This window comes from Mauremys mutica, chromosome 1 (genome assembly GCF_020497125.1).
Source record: "Mauremys mutica isolate MM-2020 ecotype Southern chromosome 1, ASM2049712v1, whole genome shotgun sequence".
In the NCBI taxonomy this organism is placed as follows: Eukaryota; Metazoa; Chordata; order Testudines; family Geoemydidae; genus Mauremys; species Mauremys mutica.
Genome location: NC_059072.1, coordinates 95,085,496 through 95,105,124, shown reverse-complemented (window position 1 = coordinate 95,105,124; position 19,629 = coordinate 95,085,496). Strand labels below are relative to the sequence as shown.

The following is a 19,629-nucleotide window of genomic DNA, read 5'->3' as shown; positions in this document are numbered from 1 at the left end:
GAGGCCGCTTTAGGTGAAGGCAAGCCAGCAGCTGCCTAGCACGGCAGATTCTTGGCAACCTAGGGTATGACCTCTCCCACAATAACCTGCCCTGGTGCCGGCTAACTGTCCAGGTGGCCCCCTCTGCACGTTAAGTTTCTTAGTGCCCTTTGATCTAGTGCCATTTCAGGGCCCTAGATCAAAGGGAATTACTGAACTGTGCTCCCTGTGTGCATTCACTCTCACCGAGACCTCAGCATGAGCTATGTGGCTGGAGGGCCTGTCTAGGTGGGGGCAGCTGCTGCCTGGCGGGAGCCTGCCACCTGGTCGGGCCCCTGGTGGGCTCTCTCTGGAAGAGCCTCAGGATGAGGGACTCTCTGGGTGGGTGGCAACCAGGTAAGTGGCATGCCCTCCCATCTGCCCCATGCCCTAGTCTTCCTGCTCCTCTCTGCCTCCCGAGTCCTATGCCCACTCCTCTCCATCGCCCCTCACTTCCCCCTGTGTCTTTGCCCATCTGGCAACCGGGGTCTTGCCCCCACTCTATCTCCCACTTCATTTGCCCCCAACCAGAGATGGGGGGGAGGGGGAAGGAGGGCAAAAGGACCATTGTCTACCCACTCCTACCCCATCTCTCCCAAAAACCTGGCTGGGGGAGAGCATGCCATGGCCCGACTGACCGGCTCCAAGGTCCCGCTCTATGGCATTCTGGCAGCTGAACCCTCAACCTGCTGGCTGCTGCCCTCTGGCTCACCCGCAGGGAGAGTGAGGTCAGGACTGAGGAGAGGCAGGGCCTTTGAGAGGGTTGGGGGAGCAACACACACACACTCACTCTCTTGCACTCCTGGTACCTGTACCCTTGACCCCCAGGGTCTGCCTCCTTCCCCAGGCATCCTGCTCCACTGTACTGTGCCGCCTCCACCCCTCAACCTGCCTGGAGTCCTTTTCCCCCATTCTATTGGCTCCCTCTTCAAGCATCCTGCCCCTGTGTCGTGTCTTCCCACCCCACCTGTCCCATGAACTTCTCCCTGCCCCCTGTTTTCCTAGCCCCCCCATCCCATTTGTCCACCATTGTGTCCTGGTCTCCCCCTGGTCCTAGCTTCCATCTCCCCCCCCCGGTCCTGACTCCATTGTTCCACCCATCTGTGTGGGGCCCCCTCTCCAGCCTCACGTCAGGGACCCCTTTCTGGCCTGCTGCAGCTCCCCGTGTACCCTTGGGTGCCCTTCATCTCACATCAAGGGGTTTGCTCAGGATGGGGGGTCTAGAGTCCATCGGGGGGGGGGGTATGTAGATGCAGTCCTATGCTGAGTCCCAGCAAATGGCGCTCTTGGGGATAGATTCCTAATGCGGTCCTAGGCAGGGCTGCTGGCTCCTTGGGGTGGAGGATCCCGGAGGAGTTCTTCCCAGGAAGCCTGTTTATGGAGGAACAAGCTGCTGTAATAGGTAATAAAGGTAATCATTGGAGATATACCAATCTCCTAGAACTGGAAGGGACCTCGAAAGGTCATCGAGTCCAGCCCCCTGCCTTCACTAGCAGGACCAATTTTTTGCCCCAGATCCCTAAGTGTCCTCCTCAAGGATTGAACTCACAACCCTGGGTTTAGCAGGCCAATGCTCAAACCACTGAGCCATCCCTCCCCCCGGTATTTGTCACTCTGTCACAGTGAAAGGGGAACTGACCTGAGGGGGATGTCGGAGTCACTCCTGTCTGCATGGGGCTTCCCCTTTGAAATGTGGGTGCTGTTGAAAAGGAGTCACTTAGGTCCTATGCACCTTTATACCAGATGATGATGACGGGGAGGTCACATACCTGCCCGCCCGAGCCAGAGCTGTCTGTAGCCGGGTTTAGCATCATAGTTTGATCCAGTCCATATGATTTTCCCTTGTATCCTTATTTTCAAATGTTTCCTCTATGAGTGGGGGGAGGGTGGGGAGCGTCACCCCACAGAGCCCCAAGTATAAGGGCTCTGCCCCTTACCTGCTGGGGGCTTCACCCACATTGTACAAACTGGCGCCCATGTTAAGGAGTTGTTAATGTGCGCAGGGTGCACGCTGGTGGTGGGAGGGGAGGGGGCAGCATACTGACCTACTCCCTATGCTGGCATGTTGTCTTGAGCAGCCTCTGCCCACCTCCAGCACCAAGGCTGCATGGTGAAGAGTGGAAGCCTGGGTCACCTGGCTCCAGTTTCCATGTGTCTCAGCTTCCGTGTGGCATATTCTGTCCCTGCAATTGGACACTCCCAGCCCAGGGAGACAGCGATAGGATAGGCCTGCAGCTGTAATAACAGGTGGCCCGCCCCCCCCCGCCCCGCCTGCTACCAATAGGCTGGTTGGGTTTGGGGCAGGCCGACACTCTGCTGCTGTCTGCCGTAACCTTGGGTGTAACCCAAGAGCTCAGCCCTGCGCGATGGAACAGGAGAAAGCTTCACCCAGTTGGGCCCTGAGCGTTCTGGGCTTATGCTGCCAGCTGGCACCAGGTGGATGTTTCCTGGATTAATCGGAAGCTCTTGGAGTGCTAAGTACCCAGGCTGTGGTGGAGCTGCTCCCCCCACCAGCCCCTTCCTGGGTGGAGCATGTGGCAGTTAGGGACACTCAGCAGCCTACCCCAGGCTAGCAGACCTGGCACAGATGACTCTCAGGTACAGCTCTAATATTTCTTCCTCTCCCTCTTGCCACTGCTGGCTGACCAAGTGTAGTTGCTGGGACTTGAATGGGGCAGGGGGAGTGTGTGTGTGGTGGGGGGAGGTGGTAAGAGATACTGGCCTTGAGAACACAGCCACTGAGCCGAATTCATCCCTGATGTCGCTCCCCTGAAGTCCCGGGTGTTCAAGGAGGGATGGGTTTGGCCCACCTGGCTTGGTAAAGCAAGGAAGAGTAGTTGCCCTGCATCAGCCGTTCCCAGTTCCAGCCCTGAAATGGGAGGAAGAACTGGTTGCGCTGCAGTAGCAGGGTGAGGTTTGGAGGGGGAGGCGGCACCTCCCCCATGGCTGTTGGTGATCTGGAATAGTATCCACACATGGCTGCGTGCGGTGGGGAGGCTGGGGGAGCAGTCGGGGGGTGATCTGTGGCACAGAAACAAACTCCTGCATTTAAGAAAGAGAAGTTTGTTCCTGGATTCTAATACTGGCTCTGACTTGCCCTGTGGCAAGTCGTTTAACATTGTGTGTTTTCCCCGTCTGCTCTGAAAGGATATTTACCTCATGCACAGCCAGGATGAGGGTTGATAATGTCGAGCTGTTCCTGCCTTTATTAAGTGATCGGTGTTGGTGTCAAAGCATGGCCCCGGGCTCTGGGGGAGCGCTGGATTTGGAATGGGTTTCTCTAGTTTTGTGACCAAAATCCTTTCCAAACTGAGGGGCCGTGCAAGCTTTTTTATTACCCCGCCCCCCCTCCAAAAAAAAACAACAAACAACCTCTGAATAAATGTCCACAGGGCAACTGGTGGAAACTTCCCTGGTGCATACCTCCCTTTACTTCTTCAACCCCTCCTTCCCAGGCTTCCTCTTGCAGGAATACCTGCCTATCACTGTGCGAGGACCCGTCCCTTCTGCTACTTGGTCCTAAATCCATGTGGGTTTGGAGGGCGGGATGCTGGACTGTCCTTGCTTGCTCACATTGTACCATGGGGCTCCATTTCCAGTCACCGCTAGACCTGGAGTTGTGGAATCTGTGTCATTCCTGACCACCAAACTCTGCCGAGTCTCAGTCCCAGCCCAGTTGTTAACCCCCTGCTCTGTCCATCTCTCTCCAGCCGGATCTCCTCAATTTCAAGAAGGGATGGATGTCCATACTGGATGAGCTGGGAGAGGTAAGATGGATGGTGGGTGCGTGACACCCAGAGGTCTCGCTCCTCCCCAGTCCCTGTCAAAGACCCCTGTGTACGCAGAGACTTGCCTTCTCCATTGTGACTGTGTCCCTTGCTGGGGAAGGTGGAGGTGAGCTGCTGATTTAGAGACTCCCCATTGTGGCTGAACTCTGCCAAGGAGGTTCCCTGGCTCAGGTGCCTAATTTGCTGTGTGCAGTCTAATCGCCCTCACACAGTTCATCAGACTCCTCTCACTGCCCCTCTCCCAGCTGATTGACAGAAAGGGGGAGGGGGGAGGTATCTTTGGAGGAGGAAGGGGACAGTTGGACTTGGAAGCTGCTCTCTGGACAAGAGGGGTGAAAGGTCAGTAAGCAGAATACCCTCCCCTGTTCCAACACGTTTCCTCGGTAATCTAGTCTGTTCATTGCTCCCGTTCCCTTCCCTTCCCCTCCCCTTCACTGTTCTGTCCGCAGTGGAAGAAACACTGGTTTGTGCTGACGGACTCGAGCCTGAGATATTACAGGGACTCCAACGCTGAGGAGGTAAGCATGGGGAGTGCACTTTGACCTGTTGTTCTTTCCTTGGGGTGGTGTGGTGGTGGGCTCCTGGAGCTGCCTTGTGCCCTTCCTGGAGGGGAGTGTGCTTTGCTCCTGGTGGAAGGGGACTGCAAAGGTGGCAGGGCTTATTATATAGCTTAGCTGCAACCACTCCAGTGTCTGGGTCTGAAAAGGCATCAAGAAAATTAATGACTAGAATGTAGGACCTCAGCTCCAGCAAGGATGGGACAGATACTCTGAGTGGGCACAGACTGAATGTGAAGTGCAGAGAAATTAATGCTTCCAACTGGGATCCAGGCGGCATTGGGGAGATGGCATGAGGTTTGCTCAGGGACTCTCACAGATGGTCTGGGGCTTGTTTCAGGCTGATGAGCTGGATGGTGAGATTGACCTGCGCTCCTGCACAGAAGTGACGGAATATGCCGTGCAACGCAACTATGGCTTCCAGATACACGTGAGTACCTGGAGCCATGCAAACTTGTGCTGAGCTCCTGCTGGAGCTTGCAAGCTAAGCGGAGTCAGGGCTGGTCAATTCTTGTATGGGAAACCTCAAAGGATACCTGGGTCCACAGGAAGCTGCTAATGCTCACCCCTCTCTAACGAACGCAGTCCTCCAAGAGGATGCAAGGAGCTGCTGTGCTGCTACTGAGTGTGCCATTTTCAGATGAGGTGGCCAGCCAGGACCCTGAGTGCTTGTGGGCCATGATTCCATGGCAATTCTGGCAAGAGCAGGAGTGTTAATCCAAGAGACCTAGGCTAATTCCAATTTGGATGACTAGATTTTTGCCTCCTTCAGCTATCCCACTGAAACTGTATGGAGATGGAATTCTTATTCATTCCCTTTCTGTCCTGAAGAACTGCTGGGTATTGTTGCTGTGTGCTGTTAACAGTACACTTGCTACCAATAGTATCAACTTGCCTCTATTGTGATCGATGTCACAGCATACCAGCTGCTTATCTCACTGATCGTAATCCTCTGTTACCTTATATTCTCCCCCATCCCCGTATCTGTTTGATCCACCTGTTGTATCTCATAATGTACTTAGTCCCCGTCCTGAAGATCTTACAATCTATCTTGTTCTCTGTACAGCACCTGGCACAATGGGGCCAGGGCCTCTAGGAGCTGCTGCAATACCAATCACTCATTTCTGTGCAGAGGAATTGAGCTGTGTGTGTAGCTTGGTTCTGAAGTGATATAGGATGCTTGAGATTAGAAGGCACTACATCAGTGCAGGAGGGGGATATATTGCAGGGTGGGGGTGGATGGAGCCATGCTGGGAGTTCCAGCTGACCTTCCCTGGTGATGAAATGACTACAAGGGAACTTAGTCTAGCAGCTGACTCAGCCCAGTGTTCTGTAGGGATGGCCGGGAGCAGATGGTATGGTATCTCGTGGGCGAGGAGGGGGAGGGAGTCTAGGCATAGGCTCACTGTGCTGACAGGCAAACCCCAAAGGTTATTTCACATTGCTTGTGAAATCTGTCTTAGAAAAGAGAGAGCAAACTCCAATAGTGGGAACAAACAAAACAAAAGGCAGTATTTCTTCACACAACACACAGTCAACCTGTGGAACTCCTTGCCAGAGGATGTTGTGAAGGCCAAGACTAGAACAGGGTTCAAAAAAGAACTAGATAAGTTCATGGAGGTTAGGTCCATCAATGGCTATTAGCCAGGATAGGCAGATTATGTCACTAGCCTCTGTTTGCCAGAAGCTGGGAATGGGCGATGGGATGGATCACTCAATGATTACCTGTTCTGTTCATTCCCTCTGGGGCACCGGGCATTGGCCACTGTTCGAAGACAGGATACTGGGCTAGATGGACCTTTGATCTGACCCAGTATGGCTGTTCTTACGTTGTACTCCACCCAGGGGACCTACCTCCCCAGCGCTCCGGGAGCGCAGATGGACACACGCAACCTTAACAGAGACACAGGAGCCGGGGGTTCTTTTGTAAGGGAGGAGGATGTCTTGGAAGCTGACCTGTTAATTGGCACCTGTCTAGCAGTGCCCAAGTGATGAATTAACCTCCACTTATGCTTTTTGAAGGCCTGTCTTCTGTTGGTGTGACAGGAGAGCAGAGAGGGACTGTTAAGACCCTGCTGGTGGCTGTCCTCTGACTCTACTCTGTCAAAGGCGGGCTTCTCCCAGCTCTGCTTACCGGCACACCCTGCAGTCTGGAGAGCGAGTGGGTGTTGCCTCCATCCCAGGCTGTAGCCTGCTATCCTGTGCTGTGGCAGCGGCGAGGGTGTCACTGCACATTGTGGGCTGAGCTCCCTTTGGCATCTCCCTTTCAGACGAAGGATGCCACCTTCACCCTGTCAGCAATGACCTCGGGGATCCGGCGGAACTGGATCGAGGCGCTGAGGAAGAACGTCCGCCCGGCAAGCGCACCAGATGTCACAAAGTACGTATGGGAGTGTGTGTTGTCCCCCACACACCCCACCCATGGCTCGGACCACTTTCTGTGTCAGCACCTTGGCCACAAGCAGGCAATCCTTTCTGGGACAGGAGAAGTCTCCTTGTCCTCCCCTCCCACCTTGGCGTGGGAGAAGATGCTTTGCCAGTCATGCTTCCTTGCAGCAGTGATACTCGTGAGGGTATCACGGGGGTATCCAGTCTTACTGTGTCAGCGGGTGAGTGTGGGAGGAAGCTCTCTGGGGATTTGTACTCGGGGTCCTGCTGGGTGACCCAAGGGCAGAGAACGTCTTCCGGGTTCCTTTGAAGAGTCTAGGGGTGATGGCTGACTGCTTTGCAGTGCCCCAATCATCTCACCACAAGTCCCCGGACCAAGTACATGTCAGCACAAGAGTCTGAAAGAAACAGGCAACACCAAGACTGGATTTGCCTTTCACTCTGCATGCAAAAGGGGAGCAGGGAAGAGTCCCACTAGAGCGCACAGCTGGTGGGCTCTGTTCTAAAGACGAGAGCTCAAGCTCCGATCAAAACGTGTGTCCCTGGAGCTGGGCCTGGTTCTCCCCACCCTACAGGAAGTCTGTTCCCATTGCAAAGCCACTGGGAAGCTTAGCGTGACAGGCTAGCTGTGCTCTGGAGGTTCCTAGGACTGGAATTGCAAGGGGTGTGGCTGCAGGCTAGGCTTGCAGTGCATTGACAGGAGTATGCGTGGGCTGTTTGCACAATGCCTGCCTGACTCCCAGCAGCCCTCGCTCTCTCTCTCTCTCTCTCTCTCTCTCATGCCTTCATGCTCTGATTTTCAGGCTATCTGACTGCAATAAGGAAAACTCCTTCCGCAGCTGCGTCCCCCAGAAAGGCTCCCTCAGGTCAGAGGAGCAGTGGCCAGGCTTGGGGTCGGAGGTTATCTCCAAGGGCAGTAACCGGAAGGTGGATGGGCCGCGCCACACCTTTGACTACGTGGAGCTGGCCCCCTTGCAGCAGGGCCCTTTGAATCAGGGGGCCCCGCAGCGGACGAGAGGCAGTTGGAGGGGGATCTCTGACCGAGTCACCAAGCACGAGGACCTGGAACGGGACCTAGCCCTCCGCTCTGAGGAGAGGCGGAAGTGGTTTGAGGCTCCTGATACTGGGGTCCTGCAGGGCGACAGCCCAGCAGGGGCCCTCTGCTGGAAGGCGTGTGAGCAGGAGCTGCTGGGGCCTGCCCTGTCGGAGGACCAGCGCAGCCGGCTGAGTGAAGAGATTGAGAAGAAATGGCTGGAGCTGGAACGGATGCCCCTGAAGGAGTCTAAGCGCCTTCCTCTGACTGCGCTGCTGAACCAGAGCAAGGGGGGCTTTGGAGACTCAAGGGAGGCGCTGGAGAAAGAGGTAGGAGCTATCTGTCTTTGGGGCCCCATTTCCTCCTTCCCAGGTTGGGAGAGGGACTCCCCTTATTCCCAAGCCCCTTTGGGCCAGGGGCTCAGTAGGAGGCTAAGCCAAAGTGCTGGGGACACAGGAAGCCCTTGTTACACCGTCTACTCCCACTGCCGGCCTTCCATGGGCAGGGAAAGCAGCACCATTTGCCACCTCTGGGTCAGGAGAACTCTAGTTTGCGTAGCAGGTTCATAGACCCGTGCTTTGAGAAGCAGCTTGTCCGTATATCAGAGACCCCAGGCCAAATTCAGCCTTAATATAAACCGGTGAAATGCCATTGACTTAACTGGAGTTGAGCCTGTTTACACTGGGGACACTCAAACCTCTTGTCCTGCCCTTCATAACTGGGATTTAACCTGACTTAGCCCTGGCAGCAGTGAGCGTGTCACTAGTTCCGTGGGGATGGCCATGAACCCCTTACGCCAGCCACTGCCAGGCTTTCTGCCTTCAGAGGAGAGCATGGCTCACACCTAGTGTGTCTTGAGGTTGGGAGGGGTCTCTTTCTCACCTCTTTCCATTGCTCATGTGCTGGGGCCTCTTTCACTGGGTCTGTCCCATTGGGTGACCACCCCTTTCCCTGTGGCACCCAGTGTCTCCTTTGCTCGTCCCTCGCCCCCAAGCCCCTGGCTGAGCCTCGTCTGGCTGAGATGCAGCTTGCTCATTCCAAATGGGAGCTGTTCCTCACGGGTGAGTCGATGTCGTTCTGCTTTCCTGGCGCAGGTCCAGTCCCTGAGGGCACAGCTGGAGTCCTGGCGTGTCCGTGGCGAGAACCTTCGTGACACAGGAAAATCCTATGGAGATGGCCACATGCCCCAGGGATTCATCTCCCAGGTGAGGGTCAGTTGGCAGTAGGCCAGAAACCCCACTTTGCCTTTGAGTCCACTCCAATCCCGACAAGGCTCCGGGGGGGGGGGGGGGGGGTGGGAGATGCACACTCTGGCAGCGCAGCCAGGGTAGGTGTGAATTTCATTGATTAGCATTGCCATGGCAATCCAAAGTGAGCCCAGCTGCAATCAGTGTTAACTATATAGTGGCTGATGGGCACTGACAATCCTTAAAGCGGCAGCTGCCCAAGTATGCATGCAGATGATGGGGTGGGATCTGATGGAGCTGTCCCTTACCACTGAAGCAGGGTTCTGTTGCTTGGAGGGTTGGGACTCGCCCACCAGAACACCCGTTAACGCTGGGGAGATGGGCTTGGCTCAGCCATCCACCTGCCTCCTCAGGCCTGAGCCCCTTCGCTGGGAGAGAAGGGACGTTAATGTGTAGTTGGGTTTCCATAGGTGGAAACAAGCTGATGATGGGTCTCAGGCACATTACAGATAAGTTCATGGAGGACAGGTCCATCAATGGCCATTAGCCGGGATGGGTAGGGATGGTGTCCCTAGCCTCTGTTTGTCAGAAGCTGGGAATGGGCAGCAGGGGATGGATCACTTGATAACCTGTTCTGTTCATTTCCTTTGGGGCACCTGGCATTGGCCACTGTCAGAAGACAGGATACTGGGCTAGGTGGACCTTTGGTCTGACCCAGGATGGCTGTTCTTGTGTGTAGTTTGGGGCATGATTACACCATGAAAGCCATGGAGAACACAGGTTGAGGACTCTGCTCAAATCTAGCTTGGTCCCGTTTTAACTTAGGAGACTGCCCTGCATTTCACCTGGGCCAGGAGGCACCATGTTGTAGCAGGGTCCTGCTTCACGGTAGTGTAGACAGCTCTTCAGTCTCTTTAAATAGAGGGTGGTTTGGTTCAAACACATGAATGTGTCTCCATTCTGAGCTGTAACTGTCTTTGGTTTTATTTGGACATGAATCAAATGTCAGGCCGTAGCCAAGACTATAAAACCCAGTGTGCCACTCATCAACCACATGCCACTAGGAGCCCATCAGCAGGCTCTTGTAATCGAGGTCGGCCAGCTCAGGAACAGGGATTGCTTATGTAAAGCAGTCAAGTCTTATGCAACACACTTCCCGACTGGAGTTAACGGGTCCTTGGAGATAATCCTGGTGGTGCAACCAATTGAGTTGCCTCAAATCACACACAAATCATGGCACACTGAGTTGATTGCACTCCACCTTTTGATCTCTGTGGTTATGAGCAGAGCCCAATCAGTGGAAGAAAAGGCAGTAAGGGCTTAATCCTGCAAGACTCTGAACCTCTCGTTGATTTCAGTGGGCATTAAGGGGCATGGACTCTGAACCTCTCGTTGATTTCAGTGGGCATTAAGGGGCATGGAATCATAGGGCTGCAAGGGACCTCAAGAGGTGTAGTCCAGTCCCCTGCACTCATGTCTAGCCCATCCCTGACAAGCGTTTGTCGAACCTGCTCTTAAAACTCTCCAAAGACGGAGATTCCACAACCTCCCTGGGCAATTTATTCCAGTGCTTAACCACCCCGACAGTTAGGAAGTTTTTCCTAGTGTCCAACCTAAACTGCCCTTGCTGCAATTTAAGGATAGGACAAGCAGCAATGGGCTTAGAGATTAAGGAGAACAATCTTTCTTCCTCCTCCTTGTAACAACCCTTTATGTACTTGAAAACTGTTATCATGTCCCCTCTGTCTTCTCTTTTCCAGACTAAACAAACTCATTTTTTCTCAATCTTCCCTAATGGCTCATGTTTTCTAGACCTTTAATCCTTTATTCAGAGTAGCAGCTGTATTAGTCTGTATCAGCAAAAAGAACAGGAGTACTTGTGGCACCTGAGAGACTAACACGTTTATTTGAACATAAGCTTTCGTGAGCATGCAGTGGAAAATACAGTAGGAAGATGTGCATAGATATATATACACAGAGAACATGAAACAATGGATGTTACCATACACACTCTAATGAGAGTGATCAGTTAAGGTGAGCTATTATTAGCAGAAGAGAAAAAGAACTGTTTGTAGTGGTAATGAAAATGGCCCATTTCCAGCAGCATTTGTTGCTCTTCTCTGGACTCTCTCCAATTTGTCCACATCTCTCCTGAAATGTGGCGCCCAGAACTGGACACAGTAATCCAGCTGAGGCCTAATCAGTGCAGGGCAGAAGAATTACTTCACGTGTCTTGCTCAGCACACGCCTACTAATACTTCCGAGAATGTTTGTTTGCTCATTTTTGCAACAGCAGTACACTCTTGACTCATATTTTCCTTGTGATCCACTATGATCCCCAGATCCCTTTCCGCAGTACTCCTTCCTAGGCAGTCCTTTCCCATTTTGTATGTGGGGAACTGACTGTGCCTTCATAAGTGCAATACTTTGCATTTGTCCTTATTGAATTTCATCCTATTTACTTCAGACCATTTCTCCAGATCATTTTAAAATGTAATCCTATCCTCCAAAACACTTGCAACCACTCCCAGTTTAGTATCATCTGCAATCTTTATAAGGTTTACTCTCTATGCCATTATCTAATTCATCAGTGAAGATATTGAACAAGCCGGAGCCAGAACTCATGGAGTGCTGCTCTGAGTCTGACCCTAATTTTACCATGCTAATGTGATGCCAGTTACTCATGTAAAATAAAAGGGGAGATCTCATTGAAGTGACCCAGTCGCGTACCTTCTTTATTAGCAGCTGAAAAGACAAGATCTCCATGTTGCTGGATTATTGCAACTGATCCATTATATCTGCCACAGAAAAAGCCCGCACAGTGTGGGGCAACTAATACAGCAGGCTAGAAGCCACCCTGTGAGCTTGATAAATATTATGAGACCCAGTTCACATGGTAAAAAATAGCCTCTAATCAACTTCCCTCATCAGCCCTTGATGAGATATTTTGTAACTATTCAAACTGCCCTTCCCATAAAGGATGGCTTTCTGTCTCCCTCCCATTAACCTGTCAATGTTTGATAGCCAATTTCTGGGCAAATCACAGGGCACCCACGTTTTGCTCCACTGAGGATCATGTTGATAATTTGCCTGGAGTCAATGGGTTGCATTAACTCAAAGTGGGTCAAAGAGCAGCTGCCCTTGTTCTAGTACCAGCTGCAGACTACAGGTCCCAGGATGCAGCGCTCTCTTAGCGTGAGCAGCATTTCCCAAAGTGTGGCGTGTGCTCCATTGGGTTTAGGGAGTTGAGGGGCAGCAGGTGAAAGACTATGGAGGAGACTGGCCTCTTGACTATCAGCCGAGACGCTGAAGGACTCCTCTAAATGACATTCTCTCATTACGGTTTAAAAGGAAACCTTAAAAAATGACCATGCTGCACTGGTGCAGCGACTCTGCTTGAATTTCTAGAGAGCCTGGAACAGTAGCTCAGAGGCATGAACTTAATTTTAGTGAGTGCTAATGCCAGTGCCAGTGAGGATATTTTGAAGTCTGTGTTAAGTCCACCTGCACCTCAGACTGCTAATCTGCTTTGAGTATCCAGTCTCTTTGGGGAGGGCCTTTAACAGCAAATGGCTGCATTGAAGGGAGGTTGTGATTGGTTTCATTTTCCTTAAGAGGCAGCTCAGCTTTCAATAGTTAAGGGAATGTTTATCCGTGTCATAAAGCCAGGCACTTTGCTGCATTAGGCAGTGTGGTATAGTGCATAGAGCACTGGACTGAAACTCGGGAGACCTAGGCTCTGTTCTCTGCTCTGCCACTGAAGTGCTGGGTGGCCTTGGGCAAGTCACTTCCCTGTATGTGCCTCAGTTTCCACATATGAGAAATGGGGGATAATGCTTTAGTCAAGCACTTTGAGATCTAAGGATGAAAAGCTTTATTTAACATCTTTATCTTCTTAATAAGACACTTTCCTCCCTCTTGAGGGTATTCACCTCCCCTCTCTCTGATTCAGTGTCGGTGGTGGGCCTGGGTGGAGTTCATCCTTGTAGTGCACAGCAAATGCCAGGCAAGTCGTATGGTATCTTACTGCATCTTTCCGTGTCTCGGTCCCACTCCCCTTCACCTGTTTTTCTTTCTCCCCTCTTCTGCGTGACAGGAGGCATGTGAGCGCAGCTTGGCAGAGATGGAATCTCTTCACCAGCAGGTCATGACCGAGCTCCAGCGGCACCATCAGCGGGAACTGGAGCGGCTGCGGCAGGAGAAGGAGCGGCTCCTGGCTGAGGAGGCTGCAGCCACAGCTGCGGGTAGGAGCAAGAACCCAAGCACCTAGAGGTTGGGGAGATGGCTGCCTGCTGCCCCATGTCCCCTTGCTCCTCTTTCAGACTTTCCCTGGAGTCCACTTGCCACCTTCCCTGGAATCCTCCAGTGCTCCCTTCCCTGGAATATCTCTTGGGACTCTCTAAGCTAAGATGCATCCCAGAACAGTGAGCCTCCAAGGTGCTGAGCGCCCTCGGCTCCTGCTGGCCTCAATGGGTGGCAGCCTCTCTGGGCTAGGCCATGTCTATAAAGCACAAGGTCGGGCGGTGGTGCTGCAGGGAAGCCGTGTGGTCCAGGCAGTAAGACATTGCTTTGAGAGTCAGGAGACTTGGGTTCTAATCCCAGCTCTGCTAGTGACCTTGGGCAAGTCACTTCCCCTCCCAGGTTTTGGTCCTCCCCTGACCTTTATAACCTCTTTGAGGCAGGGGTTCTCTCTGTGTATGTACAGCACCTAGCACAATGGGGCCCTTATCTTGGCTGGGGCCTCTGTTACTGTAGGAGTCGTTTCTGCTTCTTGATGCAGTTGTTCCCCTTTAGGCTGTGCAGTGGGATGATTGCTGGCTGAGATCCAAATCTGAGCTAACAAGATTTCTTTGAAAAGACGAGTGGGTCAAACGCACTGTAGCTATCTGCCCTCTCCTCGTCTGTAGTGTTCTCTGCGGCCTCCTTGGCCCTGAAACTCCAAGGAGCCTGTGCTGTGTATATAGCCCCATGCTGCTAGCTATCCCTGTATGAATAGGGTCATAGGCAGCTGCCCTCCCTTTAATGGACTCAGAAGTAAGACTGGAAAAACCCCTCCCCATACCCCCTCCTTGGATAAGGGAGGTGGTGAGCAAGCATCTCTGCTAGCTGAGGCTGGCAAGATTGTGTCCGTCTCCTTTCCCCCCTGCCCCGTTGTTGGCCAAATAGATGCCTATGTGGCTGAGTGCCCCATGCACACTGGACTTCTCTCCCTGTGCCCTTCATCCCTGTCTCCTGAGTATGAGATGGGATTCCATTTTTAACGAGCAAGACCTGACCCGGAAGCCCCTTTCTTCCCCACCACTTGTGTGTATGTTGGGAACTGGCCTTACTGCCGCTAAGAAAGGAGAGTCTCTGCACTGACGCTGCAGCAGGAAGCTTCAGACTGTAGCATCGCCCATGAGCAGTGCTTGGGGCTGCCTGCTGTGGCTTGGCATGGTAGGAGTTAGCCCCGGGGAAGATGCCCAGGACAGAGTGGAGGAAGAGGGAAATTCTGAACTGTTCCTGGAGCTGGGGTTTCTGGTAGTAGATGGGGGGGAGTCCTCAGGAACTCCCCTTGTTCAGTTCCCACCGCCCTCCTCTGCCAAGCTGGAGAGCGGCCGAGTCTCTCGGGACACTTAACTCCACGTCTCCTTTTCTCCTCCTCCCTAGCAATCGAAGCGCTGAAGAAGGTGCACAAGGAGGAGCTGAATAGGGAGCTGGGCAGGACACGCAGTTTCCAGCAGAGCGGGTCAGGCTCGGAGGCCCTCCGGAGACAGCACCAGTAAGGAGTCTCTGCACAGTCCCTTCTGCCTAGTTCCCTCCATGTGGATGCTGCCCAGGCCAGGCTCCGTGCTTGCTAGGTCACTCACTTTTAGGTAGTTCTTGCCCGGTGGGGCAAGTTGGAAGGGTGCCCATTCCCTTCAACATTGGGCTGAAGGGTGGATATTTATATTCCATCCCTCTCTGCCTTCCAGAGAGCCAGCATTAGCTTCTAGCCTGCCTCCTAGTGCTGCTTCCAGGGAAGGAGGGGGAAGAATGCGATGGCCTGAGATGCTAACCATGCAGGTGAGAGCAGGATATCCCATCTCCACTAGACCTGAACAGGCTACTGTGCTCCCTGCTTTCTCCCATTAGATTCTTTGCTTCTTCCCTCTCCCACCGTCAGTGGGTTCCCCTCCTCTGATTACCAGCTGCTCAGGGGAGGGGACCCTTCTGAGTAACAGCAGTGGCCGTGCGTGACGGCCACGTGAGTGTGGGCAGGGGCAGCGAGTGGTGTCCAGTGGAGAGGGGTGTTGGTGCAAGAGTGGGCCCTGGGAGGGGGATGGGGGCATCCCGCTTCTCTGAAGTAATGTTCTGAGTGGCTGTGGCAGGTTGGACGTGGACTCTCTGAAGCGGGAGCTGCAGGTTCTCTCCGAGCGATACTCCCAGAAGTGTCTGGAAATCGGCGACCTCACAGAGAAAGCAGAAGAGCGGGAGCAGATGCTGCAGCGCTGCCAGCAGGAGGGGAAGGAGCTGCTCCGGCAGAACCAGGCAAGAGACACACTTGCCCAGAGGACTGAGCCTTCTGCACAGCAGGCTGGAAGATCCCAGGGGGCATGTTCCCTCTGGAGCCAGAAATCCCTTAACAAATGAGCTGTGCTGTCCAAAGCGAAGTAGGAGATGGCGGGGGGGGGGGTGCATCTGAGGAGGGAGCATTATGGGCCTGGCTGGCTCTCACCTGCCTGTGGGCTCTGGTTTATGGGTGTACGTGCACTCCCCTGATGACTCCGCTCTGGCCTTCAGGAGCTGCAGACATGCCTGTCGGAAGAGATCCAGAGGTTACGGACCTTCATCACCTCACAGGGCACAGGGGATGGGGCCTTGCACAACGGCGAGAGGAGCTCCTGTGAGCTTGAGGTAAAGAGGCCTGCTGGTGCTGTGTGCTGCTGATCCGCTTCTGCAGCAGGCATGGCACAAGCTGCAGTGCAGGAAGTTGCTACGCAAGCGTCCCCCGCTCAGCTCTGTCACTGCGTCTAGCTCTAGATCTGCAGCACTTCCTGGCCTCATGCTCCTGGCTCTTCCTTCCCCACCCCCTCCGACACTCCCTTCTGCCCTGCACTGATGCCATATCACTCAGCTTGGTCCCTGGAGTCTCTCCTCTTCTTCTCTTCGCAGGTGCTGCTTCGAGTGAAGGAGAATGAACTCCAGTACCTGAAGAAAGAGGTTCAGTGTCTTAAGGATGAGCTCCAGATGATGCAAAAGGTACCATTTCCTGGGAGCTGTTCTCTCCTTCCCGGGGGTTCGTTTTATCAAGGGGAGGGATGTGAAGATCTCCCTTAAGTTGGAGGCAGGAAAATGATGGGGGAAAGCAAGGACCTGGGAAATCATACAGAGCACGAATGCTGATTAGGAGTGGTTTGGGTCTATTTCTGTTGGATTCACTTTGGTTTCCTGCCACTGTTGGTCATTAACCCCAGAGCAAGGGTGGGGCGTGCACGCACCCAGTGTTGGGAGCCCTTCTAGGTGGGGGAAAAAAACAGTGAAATCTGGCTAGAACTCCATTTTGTCTGCCTTCCTTCTCCCTCCTTGACTGTGTGTCGGCCCACCTGCGTCCAGGCCTCCTCACAGTATTGTCCCCATCTCCCTCACCACAGTGTTGACATTAGAGAAGGGCGACCGCTACTGAGGGTCCTAATGCTCCTTCCCCTGGCCAAGGTGCTACATGCAGTATATTCACCGTTGCTGTGTCGGCTTCTGTTCTAAATGGCTCAAGCGAGGTGGCTTCCACCACTTCGTGCCTTAGGAGACTTTCACAACTGGCTGGCTCTTGCCTTTAGGGGAACCTTCCTGAGATCCAGCAAATTTCCTGTTGCTCCTAGGCACACGCCCCTGAACAGGTCCCTCTTCTTGGTGGCTGTAGACAGCTGTCTACTCCCCTAGCCCCCACTCTTAATCCACCTGTTGCTGAATAGCTTCCAGAAACCAGCCCTACCAGTCCGCAATGACTTGTTGCTCTATAGCTGCCCAGCCTCTTGTCCCCCTCCCCCTGTCTCCGAACAGCCAGTCTGAGTTGATCTCTGTGGATGCCATGCCTGTCCCATCTTGTGGGGGTCTCTACTGGGCTCCCACTGCTTGCCTGGCTGAGGCTCAAATTGACACCTAGGTCTTGCTCTCTCTGGCTTTCCTGATGGGGGCCGCCCTCCCCTGGGATGAATACCAGGAGCTGGGTGGTGACTCCTCGCCTTCCACTGCAGGATAAGAGATTTGCCTCAGGGAAGTACCAGGATGTCTATGTGGAGCTGAACCACATCAAGCTGCGCTCGGAGCGGGAGATCGAGCAGCTGAAGGAGCACCTACGCCTGGCCATGGCAGCGCTGCAGGAGAAGGAGACGCTGCGCAACAGCATCAGCGAGTAGAGGTGAGCGGCCAAGGGCCACGAGCTGCACTGTGGGGTTGGCACGAGCCCACCTGCAGCAGGGATGAGTGCAGCTTATGGGGCCAGAGCATAGAGGGAGGAGAGAGTTGCAGTTCCTCCAGTACCAGAGGGCTCTCTAGGGCAAGGAAGGACTGTCCTTGTAATGGGACCCCAGGCATGGGCTCTGTTGTTCCTCGAGCCCTTTCGGTCTAGGCCAAAGTTGTTCCCACTCAGCCAAACACTAACCCTGCACTGAGATGCTCTGGGCCTCTCCTGACAAGGGCACTGTAAAGAGTGGGGCGGGAGGCGGGTGAAGGCAGAGGAGGGGGAATAGATGGGGCGGGGGGGCTGTTCTGCTTGCTGGGTCATGTCTGCTCAGCTGTGAGTCAGGAGCGAGTGCTATTGCCTGTTTGATGCTCACTGGATCCAATCCAGTGGAAATTTTTCTCTCTTTGTGGTTTCTCTTCCTGCTCATGCCCCCCTGGCAGAGACTGGGACCTCTCAGCACTGGGGAACCCTGCTCTCTAGGCCCTGCTTACGCCTGTTGGTGGGTGATGTGGGGCATGAGAACAGTGGTGAGGAGAGGGAGTGGTAACACCTAAGTGGTTGTCACCCTTCCTGTGGTCCGGGGAGTGTTGCCTGCATGGCCGCCGCAGAGAGAAGGGGACCAAATGCACATGTGGGAGGAGTGCCTGACGGGATCTGAATTGGTCTGGGCCCCCACGGCTGCAGTACAAACAGTGTCACTAGCTGGCATCTCGGGGTACAAATGACCTCCTGGATTTGGGGAAGTCCCAGAGTTCTGGGGCTCAGCGACTCTGAAGTCTTTTAAGCCATTTGCCGTGACTCTCTCTATTTTCTCCTTAGGTTTGTTTTGCTCGATTTCCTCACTTGTGGGGAGGTGGTGGTGGCTGTATCCCATCCATTGACACCCCCTCGAGGAAACCAGCTCCCATGTCTTTCACCAATCCCCATCCCATGCGCCTGCATATCTGAGCACATCGTTTGGACTGGCTCCTACGTGCACCTTCTTCAGGATTTTATATGTGAAAAGATATATTTTATAGATACTTCACTTTTTTGTTTTGTGGGTGGGGAACATTTTAAATCTACAATATCTTTTAACCAGCAGCTGAAGACCGAAGAAACACAGCTGTTGCTCCTGCCTCAAGTGCTCCTTGTGGGGTGCATCTGTGGGGTCGTGAATGGCCTTCACCCCTCTTATCTTCCCACTCCTCCAGCCTGCTTGGATGTGCTGGAAGGACCATGCACCATGAGACAGACTGTGGCTAGCCATACGAGAGAACCAATGTCCTGCACACGTTCCCCTGGACCGCTGAATGCAGAGAGGTTGTTGGACAGAGCTGCTCAAGCTGTTGGGGACTGTGCTCTCGCTCTGTGGACTGTATTGAAGGGAGGTTTCGGTACCCATGGGCCATGTGAATGTCCCAGGGCAAGGCCAGTCCCCTGGAGGTTTTGGAAGAGCCTGCCTCCTGCTAACACACTCCTGAGAAGGACCAGGGGACTCTGCACCCGCCACTGCTGCGTCCGCTGGAGCCAAACAATGAAGGCGGCGGCTGCCCTTCCGCACATAGTTTAACTTAATAAAATCTTCAGCTATCTGAGGGGAATCTATTATAATTATTGGATTGGAGGTTGTCCCCTCATGGAGCAGGACTGTCCCTCTCCACAGCACCCTTAACCTTCACAGGGGAGGTTCCACCCATACCAGGCAAAGTAGGAGGCTGGGTTGCAGATCGTGCCTGAGGAGTGGGGCTCTCTTCTAGGATACCTAGAATCTGGCAGGCAGGTGGTGACTAGATCATGAGCTAGCTGCTGGGGGGGAGGGTGCGTGTGTTGACTTGACTCCCTGCCCATCTCTGCTCCTGGCCCCCTCGCCTACTTAATATCATCTAAATCCTGCTTCAAAGCCATAACGTGGTGTACACGTGCCCACATGCATCCCCCAGTCTTAGCACAGCTACACAGGAACAGGCATCACAGTTGGCCCATTTGGCAGCCAGGCCTCAATGGAGGAAGCCCTTTGTGACTGTTGTTGCTATGCTTCTTGTGGTTTAACCCATTCAGCTCTGCCTTAAATGCTGCAGCCAGAAGGCGATGGTATGGAGGGCAGGGGGCCAGGTGGATTTGGGCTCCCTAGCACCAGCTGATGGAAGAACCAGTTTTCACTTTCCTGCAGACATTTCTCCTGGGTCCTGCTATGACAGCCCCTGTGCTGGCTGGAAAAACAAAACCAGGTAGGAATTGAACTTGGAGATCAGCT

General features: G+C 53.7%; 1 protein-coding gene across 7 annotated transcripts in view; it reads left to right on the top strand.

Moving 5' to 3' along the window:
- Positions 1-18,970, top strand: part of LOC123348222 (TRIO and F-actin binding protein) — a 35,772-nt gene extending 16,802 nt beyond the window's left edge. For 4 of the 7 annotated variants that reach the window (XM_044985727.1, XM_044985703.1, XM_044985734.1 and 1 more), the window contains 13 exons: positions 3,729-3,785; positions 4,256-4,324; positions 4,704-4,793; positions 6,634-6,743; positions 7,555-8,113; positions 8,879-8,989; positions 13,068-13,215; positions 14,621-14,732; positions 15,322-15,481; positions 15,734-15,847; positions 16,106-16,192; positions 17,185-17,348; positions 18,213-18,970. In XM_044985727.1, the coding sequence (XP_044841662.1) occupies positions 3,729-3,785; positions 4,256-4,324; positions 4,704-4,793; positions 6,634-6,743; positions 7,555-8,113; positions 8,879-8,989; positions 13,068-13,215; positions 14,621-14,732; positions 15,322-15,481; positions 15,734-15,847; positions 16,106-16,192; positions 17,185-17,346 (1,779 nt within the window). In that variant the 3' untranslated portion in view covers positions 17,347-17,348; positions 18,213-18,970. Of the gene's footprint in view, positions 1-2,472; positions 2,617-3,728; positions 3,786-4,255; positions 4,325-4,703; positions 4,794-6,633; positions 6,744-7,554; positions 8,114-8,878; positions 8,990-13,067; positions 13,216-14,620; positions 14,733-15,321; positions 15,482-15,733; positions 15,848-16,105; positions 16,193-17,184; positions 17,349-18,212 lie in introns of those variants that run through there. The other 3 variants (XM_044985744.1, XM_044985710.1, XM_044985718.1) reach the window with 3 other exon arrangements.
- The last annotated feature ends 659 nt before the right edge of the window (positions 18,971-19,629 follow it).